This window comes from Megalopta genalis, chromosome 1 (assembly GCF_051020955.1).
Source record: "Megalopta genalis isolate 19385.01 chromosome 1, iyMegGena1_principal, whole genome shotgun sequence".
Classification (NCBI taxonomy): domain Eukaryota; kingdom Metazoa; phylum Arthropoda; class Insecta; order Hymenoptera; family Halictidae; genus Megalopta; species Megalopta genalis.
The window spans coordinates 10,846,052-10,856,597 of NC_135013.1; the positions used below are offsets into that span (position 1 = coordinate 10,846,052).

At 43.2% G+C, this 10,546-nt stretch overlaps 2 protein-coding genes across 2 annotated transcripts in view; one reads left to right on the forward strand and one right to left on the reverse strand.

The window, feature by feature from the left end:
* The window catches only part of Bsg (immunoglobulin domain-containing protein Bsg), a 44,895-nt gene extending 40,892 nt beyond the window's left edge, over positions 1–4,003 (forward strand). The window contains exon 5 of the mRNA XM_076521082.1: positions 377–4,003. Coding sequence (XP_076377197.1) covers positions 377–422 — 46 coding nt within the window. The 3' untranslated portion in view covers positions 423–4,003. The remainder of the gene's footprint in view (positions 1–376) is intronic.
* A 2,352-nt stretch (positions 4,004–6,355) lies between these two features.
* On the reverse strand, positions 6,356–10,301 carry LOC143259370 (uncharacterized). Its single transcript, XM_076521123.1, has 3 exons — positions 10,091–10,301; positions 9,126–9,298; positions 6,356–7,494 (listed from the first exon to the last, which is right to left on the reverse strand). The coding sequence occupies exons 1-3, from the start codon at positions 10,248–10,250 to the stop codon at positions 7,048–7,050; spliced, it is 780 nt and encodes a 259-aa protein (XP_076377238.1). The 5' UTR covers positions 10,251–10,301; the 3' UTR covers positions 6,356–7,047.
* Between the last annotated feature and the right edge of the window lie 245 nt (positions 10,302–10,546).

Below are 10,546 nucleotides of genomic sequence, written 5' to 3' on the forward strand. Positions count from 1 at the left end.
TAAAATTTCGAGTAAATATTATTTCATTATTTAATGGTTTTATTATATTACTATGTAAAAGTTATTTTTAACCAACAGCGAAACGCACAGAGTGCCCAGTAGACCGTTGTTCTCGATGGAAAATGAAAATTATTCTTACGTCCAGCTTGTTAGCATCGATTTCAGGATGACTCGATAATGCTCCCCCGAGTCGAACGGCTAGGCGAGCAGAAATTTCGCCTATCATACCGCCGCAGAGCGACAATGTCGTCGCATATCGATTCCCCCGCGTCTTGTCCAATCGCGTGACTCGCTCGCATGTGGCCTCGTAGTCGTCCTGCACCGTTTCCAAGCTGCTTAGGGATTCCAATTGATCGTTACCCATTTTGTTTGGCAGCAAACCAACGCCCAACAAGGACTCCGACGTCAGACAGAGAAAGTGAAACGGCGACCAATAAGCGGCGAACGAACGAGAGCGATGCAGGATAGCAGAACGGATAACGGGGAACGATCGTGGGCATCATTTGCCGGAGTGACAATATAGATGATAGATGTACAGCGATAAAAAAAAAACGTGTGCGAGAGAGGGAGAGAGCGAGAGCGAGAGAAAGAGCGAGAGAGAGAGAGAGAGCGTGAGAGAGTAAGACAGAAAGAAAGAGAGAGAAAGAGTAAAAGAAAGGGACGGGGGACGAAAGGGTAGGTTTCGAAGGCAGGGATGGACAGCTGGATAAGGAAAAAACACATAAGTTCCGAAAACGAGAAAGACACGTCGTTGAAGAAAACGAATAATAAAAGCATGAAATAATAGAACAAAGACGGAGTTACAAAACCGTTTTCAAGTAAACAAACGCGAGAGAGAGAGAGAAAGGTAGAGAGAAAGAGCGCGCGAAAGAGAGTGAAAGGGAGAGCGTGAGCGAGATTATTATATAAATATTATATATAAATATATAAATATATATATGAATATATAAATATATATATATAAAAATATATAAATATATATATACAACTATATATATATAAATATATATAACTATATATATAAATATATATGAATATATATATACGCATATATAAATAAATAAATAAAGCTCGAGTGACGAGCAGAAGCCGGTCGTTCGTGAGCATTACCTGCGTGAAAAACCGGGCTTCGTCTGTGCACAGAATGCAGCATCGCGTGTGCGGGATATTACGATTTACTAACAAATTAAAATTAAGCCTTACTATCGTGTTCACTCCATTTATCAGATGTTCGCCTGTCCGTACTCTCGAGACTACACTGCTTTGACCGACAAATTGAAGCCGGAGAGTGTGAAAGAGCGGGAGAGAAAGTGAATGAGAGGCCGTGTGAGAGAGAGAGAGAGAGAGAGAGAGAAAAGTTTCTTTTTTTTTGTGCTGCCGACCTCCGCGTGTTGTATGCGTCCTTAAGAGGGCACGAGATGGACCAGGAATGTACTGTAAAAGGAGATGAAATACCCGAATAGAAGAACGACGAGACAAAAGCAGAAGAGACAAGATGAGTAAACGACACGTCGCGAGGACGAGAGCAAGAGAAAGAGAGAGAAAGAGGAAGAGAGAGAGAGAGAGAGAGAGAGCGAGAGAGAGAGTGAGAGTGAAAGAAAGAGAGAGGTATGCGTGATCTACATTGCATGCTTGTTGCATGCTGCTTGCTTGAATGAAAGAATGCGATAGTGATGAATAAGAAATAATAAATGAAACTATTCGGAATACAGCATACCCGTCGGAGCTGATATACACAAGCGGCGGATCGTATAAATAAATTCGTTTCTATTATAATAACCGTTTGTATGATTAAACAGTAATACAGAATAAGGGTAAACGTGATCTCCGAGCAAAACACACGCGCGGCTACCTGTTCCTAGTTTTGCTTGATCGTCGAGGAATTAATTAAGGATTTGAAGAACGGCTACCGGTCGGTGATCCTACGATGGGGCTTGTCGGAGGCACGGTACGCTTCCATTGAAGAGGGAATCGACTAACGAGAGCCTGATCGCGTGACAAACCAAGCTGCCATTATCCTTTACTTCAGGTTTATCCTTATTCTAAGCAAACGTCACTCTACCGAGCAAATTTGGGTTTTGGGAAGTGGCACACTCGGCGAGGGAGACTATAAGAAGATGCGTTGTCATGTAACGGAACCGACAAAGGATCGCAGCCGGAGAAACCTGATAAGGAAACTTAGACGAGATCGTCCTTATATCGACGTATTAATATTCCTGCTCACGCAACGCTCGTGTCCTGCGCACCGATGAGCGCAAATTTGCTTGGTAGAACTGTAAAAAAAAAAAACACCATAGGGTCATCCACCTGACTTTACTAGCTGAAATATTTCCTCTATACATACATCTGTGTCCTGGTAGAATCTCGCCTGTGAAGTTTTATGGTTTCGTTTAGGCGTGATCTTTTCATTTTACCTCGGGCAACGCAAAGCCTCCGATCGCGACGAATGTACATTAGTTTCGAGGCGGAAGATAGGATGTCGAACGGAATTGTTACCTCCTCGCGCGAGACCCTGGAAAGCTTTTTTTAAAACGAACGACCCCCGAATGAAACTGTAAACACAGACAGCGTGTAGCGCGTCGTTCACAGGTGTTCTACGGAGGTACCGAAACGAAAAGAATATTGAATGTTCGACACGACGTTGGGTGGGGGGGCGCTCTGTATACAGTCAGCGAAAACAGTGTTCATACACCTCTATACACCTTGCTTTCGATTACTATAACACCGTTCTCAGCATACCTGCTAAATTAAACAAGAAAGAAAAAAAAGAAAGGACGACCCGCGCCAGACGGTGATCCGCGTGGACGTGGTTTTTCTATCAAACTTCTATAGACTGATGGAAAGAATTTTTAAACCTAGTTGTTACAAAATAAAATATATAGTACTTAAACGACGATTAAAAAAAAGAGAAAAAGAAAAGAAAAAAAAGAAAGGAAAAAGCATGCGCAGAACACGCCGAGTGTATGAGTACTTGTTTCTCCTACTGTGTATACTTATGTTCGAGACGCATTTATTCTCGTGACCCCGATGGCATAATCATTCTCTTGCGCTCCTTCGACCGCGAGCTTCGGCGGGTGTGCTGGCTTGATTTTTCAGAGCGTGTAGAACCCCTTTGTTTCTCATACTTCGCACGTGTGTGTGACCGGAGAGGAAAACAAAAAAAAACGTTTTACGGTAGGACCGAGGAAAAAAAATTATGTGCTCGATTACTAGTTATGTAATAATAGGATCCAGAGGCAATGCGTGCTATTAATTGGCTTCCGAACAAACGATCCACAAAGACTTTCTCGGTGGTATTGGAAAAAGCTTACCTGGGTGGCGTCGCCTTATTATTAATTATTATTAATTCATTAATTAATTAATTACTTATTACTTATGTATCTTGAATATTCCATCGCTCATGGAGAAACACATACACGTATATATTTATATATATGTATATATATATACATATATATAGAGAGACATATATATACACGCAAAGAGAGAGAGAGACACACACACACATCGGAAGTCATGTTTTTGCGCGCGACGCCGTTGTTAACGACGTTAAATGTAATTATTAATACTGTAATATTATTGCCATCGTTACTACTGCTGCTACTATCGTTATTATGATTATTACAAGTATTATCGTTAATTTTACCATTATTGTAATAATTTATAAATCCGTACCAACATGATTGTCATCGCCGACAGTGGTGTCGTCATTGTAAGTATTACACAAGTTTCCATGATCCAATCTAAACAGCATTAGAGGACACATGAAGACAAAACAAAAAAGAGAGAGAGAGAAAGAGTGAGTGAGAGAGAGAGAGATTGATAGAGAGAGAGAACGGACAAGAATTTCATAATAATAGTGGCCCGGTGTTAATTTCGCGTTCCCGCGAGGGGTGTCTTCGCGTCCACCACCGTTGCCACTGTGTTTACAAAGCGTCGTCGCCACTTATTACCGTTACCAGCACTGTTGTTGACATTAATAGGACAATTACAGCCATGAGAATTCGCAGTTTGTTTTTCGTTCTCCTTGTTTTGCTCTGGTTCTCTCTGTGGCCACGAAAAACGAACGCCGTTCCAACGGACGGGAACAGAAATATGATTTGCTCCGGTCGGTATAGTTAACTAAATCGGCGGCAGTCCTAAATCCACGGATATTTTTACAACGGTCGTCCACTCTCGCGCGAACACCGCTTTACGACCGTCCGCTGTTCATTTTAGAACGCGGCGCGATCAGAGGCCACCCATTACGAAAACTCGTTACGAAACATCGTTCCAACTGCTAAGCGATTAGCAAACACCGGAAACCAAACGCTGGTTTCTACCCACCCCGTAAGTTCAGGGTGCCTCGGCGGAAAGGTGGTGGACAACTTAGGGGTGGCTCGTCTACGATCTACAGGTAGAACGCTTCTGCGGTTCCGACGACACGAGCTTTTCGTTCTAAACTTACATCGAGATCACCTAGATCATCTCCCGCCGGTGAAATTGTCGAACTTCTTCCAGAGGAACAACCCTTTATAACTGAATTTCTTGCGAACGAAAATTTTCGTACAGTACTTCTCCCTCGATGGTTCGCGTTTCTCCTTCGTCTCGTTCGCACAAATAAATAAAAAGAATCAAACGGTTGCGGAGAACCGAAGAAAAACTCGAAAAACCGAAGAAAAACAAGGTGCATCGGTTCTGGCTTACGTCGACTTCGGATATTATATCGGTTCCATAACTGTTCCAGTTCTATTTCTAGTACGGATTCTACGTACATACCTGTGTCTAAGCTGATAATATCTGCGATATATCGCAGCTTTGTAATATTTTGTACAACTGAGAAAGCTGTGGCTACGGTCGCAACGCGTTTTCGTTGATATCGCAGAACTAAAATCGAGAACCGAAAAGCTACAATTGAGCCATTTATTTTGAAAGTGGCATAAGTCACTTTGTTTTTAAGTCGATATATTTAAGGGTTTGCGTTTTAACACGTTTAAAGATATGGATGCTAACTTTCGAGAAGATTTACTTGTATTTGTTATCTCAGGATACTGATATTTTTCTCAGTATAAATAATTTCGTATAAATATTAAAAAAATCACCACTTTTCATTACGGTAAAGTGACTTATGCCACTTTCAAAATAAACAGCTCAATTCTAGAACCGATATAATATATAATATTTGTATAATATTGCTTCCGAAAAATCGACATCGATATAAACCTGAACCAATGTACCTTATAACAGTGATTACGTACCTTATGAACATGTGTTATATACCTCATGAAATTTATTCGGTTTTCCACAACTGTTCCAAGAATCGAAACCGATGTCATAACCGTTTTCAACCACTGCTGCTAATAATTCGATCAATACACGCGCAAATAATAATTATAGACAGAAATAGTGTCCAAGGACACTATTGTGCGTCGTTCGTTCGTTTCGCTCTCTCCACATACAGTATTGTCTCCCTTACTGACGCTCAGATTGTCCACTAAATTGGATGATTTGGGAAGAGGAGATACGATTATTCGAGCCTTGCGGCTCGTTTTTATAATTGTGGACAATTTATAACTATAAAAATAAACCGCAAGGCTCGAATAATCGTATCTCGTCTTCCCAAATTGTCCATTTTCGTTGTACAATCCGAGCGTCAATTAGGGAGACATTACTGTATTTAGGAGAATTGTTACAGATACAGTAAATTCTCTCCACTTGACGCTCAGCTTGGAAGGAAAAATGGACGATTCGGGGAAAGGTGATACGATTATTCGAATTGTGCACCTCGTTTTTATAATTGTTGAAAGTCTTATAAAAGCGAGCCGCGAGGCTCGACCAATCGTATCTCGTCTTCCGAAATTGTCCATTTTCGTTGTACAATCCGAGCGTCAATTAGGGAGACATTACAGATACTTTATTTCGTGGAAATATATACTTTTACCGCCCCGTGTACCGAGAGCTATTTAGGAGTAATTAGTACTATATATTAATATAGTATATTATATAGTATATTAATATAATATATTAATATAGTACTATTAATTAGTACTATAATATATATATTATAGTATATAATTAATTATAATATATATTATACAGTATATATTATAATATAGTATATTAATATAGTACTATTAATTAGTACTATAATTGGCGACCCGCAGACTATAATTGGCGCAACGTAGACGCAATCCTTTGGTCACGGATGACGCGGTTACGGAGGGTTGGTCCGCAGACGCACCCCTAAGTTACAGAGAGAAAGAAAGAGAAAGAGAGAGAGAGAGAGAGAGTGAGAGAGAGTACGCTAAATTCGAAACGTTTCGTTTCACCGACCGAGCTGGGCCAAGAGAGAGGGATTACCATGTGTCGCGTTCGATTAAAAAGAGAATGTACAAACGTTTTATTGCTCAAACGTCCATGCTTGTTTGTAAGTATAATGTGTTTGTTTCGTGGTTGACGTGGTCGGTCGCGTTCGCGTGGAACGGACGAACCCTTTTTTTATAGCCCTTTTTTTCGTGCTTCGTACGGAACCGGCCGCGGATCGGGCGCGCCTTATCGATAACTCTTTGGTCGTAAGCGCCACATCTGCGTACTATTCCGTAACGAGAACCTTGAAGGCTAGTTATTCTTCGAAACAGCCCGCGCGCGACGCACGGCGAGCGAGAGTAATATCGACGCGATAGAGAAAAAGACGATACGGGGGCATGTGGGGGGGCGAGGGGGTCGCGGATCAGACGGACAACGTTCCGTCGGGTTTTAGGGGTATGCGCGGGGGCGAGGGGGGGGGCAGCACCGGCGGGGGTGGGCTCGTTTCGAGCGAAGTCTTTTTTTCATTTCCATTTGCAGGTCCGCTTTTCACTGCGTTTTATGTACACACGGTCGCTTCACTGAAGCGATGTAAACTAAAGGTGAACTGATAAAGAGTTAGAGAAGACAAGGGTAGGGTCGGAGGGGAGGGTGGAACAAAAAGAGAGACGATCGTGTCGCGATTGTCCGCTCGGGGTGATGCGAAAGCAGAGAGAAGAGAAGAGAACACTCTCGGATCGCGAGCTCTTCTTCGGTGCTCTTCTACTTCGTCGCCTGGCTGCCGTAGTCGACGTAGACGCGCACCACCTCGCCGCTGTACTTCCGCTGGCTGGGCATGAAGTAGAAGTCCGGCTGGTTCGGCTGGGTCGACACGCCGCCCGCCGCCGGGTTCTGCTGCCCGTTGCCCTTCGACCTCTGATAGTGGTCCCTGCGGTCCTGGGTGTAGTAACCGGGCTGGATCGGCGCCGTGTGCCTGGAGCCCGGGGCCCGCGGCAAGCTGTACGTCGCCCGGGGCCCCACCATTCTGTTCGGGCCCTCCACCTGGTCGGTACCGCCGCCGAGGCCGTTCCCGGTCATCTCTCTGTGACGCGGCAGGCTCGAGACCGGCGGCGGCGGCGCCTTCTCCTCCGTCTCGAACGCCTCGAACGCGAAGTTCGTGTTCGCGCCGGAAGCGTAGTCCTTCCAAGCGTTGCTAGCGATCAGCCGATCCTGGAAACAGAAGCGTCGAACCATAAGTGTCGCCGACTATTCTCGGGGGGGCAACGCGATGAGTCAAGATTAATCGAACCTGCTTTATTACTACTTACGTTAATCGAGATTACTCGATTAACCGAACGCGTCGCGTGCTCGCGTTTAGCAACTTCGGCGGATGCAAGAACGAAGCTGACGAGACGCCCTTGCATCCGCTATCGAAGCGGATAACAGCGAAGCTGTCGCACGAGAGCCGTTCGTTTTTATATACACAGACTGACCGACGTGATTGTAACCATTAGCACAGATGGGCACGGATGTCTAAAAGTTTATAAGACTGTTGAGAAGACAGAGATATCGTCCTTTTCCGCGGCGAACAGCTCGGCGAGAGTTATAAGTTTCTCTCGAGACCTTCCGAACGATCTTGACGCAGCGTCGAAATGTCAGCGGCGCGAATCGTTCGAATCTGCGATTTATGTATTCGAAGTAATAGAAGACAAAGTAGATTCCTGAAATCGTCTGTGCGCGCGTTTCTAGAGACGAACGGTCGTGCCGCGGTTATGCTATTGTTTGCAATCACTTGTAGCCGGTCGCAGAACCGAGAATCCTGCTCGCGTCTCTGAAAAACGCTGGAAAAACGAGGGAAAATAAACATTTGACGAGAGAGAAAGAAAGAGAGAGAGTGAGAGAGAGAGAGAGAGAGAGAGAGAGAGTATGTAGTGACAGAGAGATATAGATAGAGAAGTATAGCAAGAGAACCAGTATAGAATTATACCTGGATTAGTGAGCAAACGAGCGTACGATGAGTAATATTAGCGCGTCGATCGTGTACCGAGTGCGAAGCGTCTACCAGCTGGGATTAGGACGTTGCATATCGTATGGAGCGTGTTGGTGATGATGCCGAAGATGATGGTGATGGTGATGGTGGTGATCGCCGTTTTGTCGATGGTACCGCGTCGCGTTCGTGCGATGAATCGGGTTGGGAGCGTCGGAGGAAGCCAGAGGCAGCGAGTACACCCTCTTTACAAGGATCATGCAACACAAGCGAAGCAGAAGATCGTTTTCGGGTTTCACTAGAGAGAAAGAGAGAGAGAGAGAGAGAGAGAGATCGGGGTCACTGTACTCTAAACAGGCGACAACTGTTCACGGGATCATGGTCGTCGGACGAGCGACTCGCGTCGTCCTTCGAAGTCGCAAGAGAACAAAAATGATCTATATACGGTGAACAGATCTCGCCGAGTCGAGTCTTCCCCTTCTCGACGCTGGCTCTCGCGAGCTCTTAACAGCTGAAAAGCTACGTTGGAACTCTAGAAAGCCTACTACTGGACGGGTCCAAGAAGAAACGGGCTCGGCTTCGAAACCAGCGCTGCTCTTACCAAGTGACACAGCACTACGATCGTTACAAAAAGAGTTAGATGCACACAATAGACACGGAGAAACAGAGCGAGCGAGAGAGAGAGAGAGAGAGAGAGAGAGAGAAAGAGAGAAATAATAAAGAGAAAAATAGAGAGAGAAGTGACGCGAGCAGAGACAGCGAAGAGAGGACGCTACGTATATATATATATATATATATATATATATATATATATATATATATATATAGAAAGAGAGACAGTTAAAACGTTCATGGTAGATTGATCTGTGTGTACCTTCGTTGTTCGTCTTCTGGACGATCTGTACAGGGTGCAGCTCGCTTGTAACAGGACCAGGGCGAGCAACGCGGCCACGCAACCCACAACAATATACAGCTTGGTCGGATCGAGGAACAGGTCCGACGTGAACGACGATCCCTCGTCCGCGTCTTCTCCAATTAAATCGTTCACTGGTGACCAAAAAAAAAAACAAAAGAAACAATTGTCCATGTTGGATCAATGCCTTATATCACTTACGTATTTAATATTATTAATATATACATGATGATATACTATAAATATATTGTATGAAGCTAGAGGAGATGTATGAACACATCAGCTTGTCACTACTAAGCTCGCTTTGTTAAGTTTGTTGTAATAATAGGGAAAGATATAATGGGATTAAATACAATATTACAAGAAAAATTCACTGCGAGCGTATTGAACTTTCCTTTCTGCAGAAGCGCGGACTCTGCTGTTATTTTAATTTAATTCTTGCTACGGTATAATTCTTGCGTCTACTTTTCATCTATTCTCAATCGAAAATTATTCCAAACAGAACTTCCAGCGATTCTCCGTTGCTGATGGATATAATGGAATTAAATACAATATTACAAGAAAAACCCACTGCGAGCGTATTGAACTTTCCTTTCTGCAGAAGCGCGGACTCTGCTGTTATTTTAATTTAATTCTTGCTATGGCATAATTCTTGCGCCTACTTTTCATCTATTCTCAATCGAAAATTATTCCAAACAGAACTTCCAGCGATTCTCCGTTGCTGATGGATATAATGGAATTAAATACAATATTACAAGAAAAACCATTGGGAGCGTATTGAACTTTCCTTTCTGCTGTTATTTTAATTTAACTCTTGCTATGGCATAATTCTTGTACCTACTTTTCGTCTATGTATTCGTAATTGAAAATTATTCCAAGCAACTTTCAGCGATTCTCCGTTGCTAAACATTTTATCTTTTACAAACCTCGAGGAGCTTTAACGATCAGGTATTGCGGGTCAACGCTGAGCGCGCCGACTTTCCCGTCGAGCAAAGCTTCTTTCAAAGCTTTCTCCGCAGCCGCGCTGGTGTCCACCGGCTTCAGTGATCTGCCCTTGATTTCGTTCTTGTCCAATATCAGATCCATATTCGCGATAACACCGTTCTGCTCGTCGTTCCTTTGAAAGATTAAGAGGACGATTAAAAAACCTCCGACTATCTATCTATCTATCTATCTAACAAACACATCTAACACGTCACTCAATAAGTCTCCGGCCTGACACCTATATGGCTATATACTATATACTGTTATATAGTATACTATATACTGTTATATAGTATACTATATACTATATATGCTATATACTGTATACTGTTATATAGTATACTATATACTATATACTGTTATATAGTATACTATATACTATATATGCTATATACTGT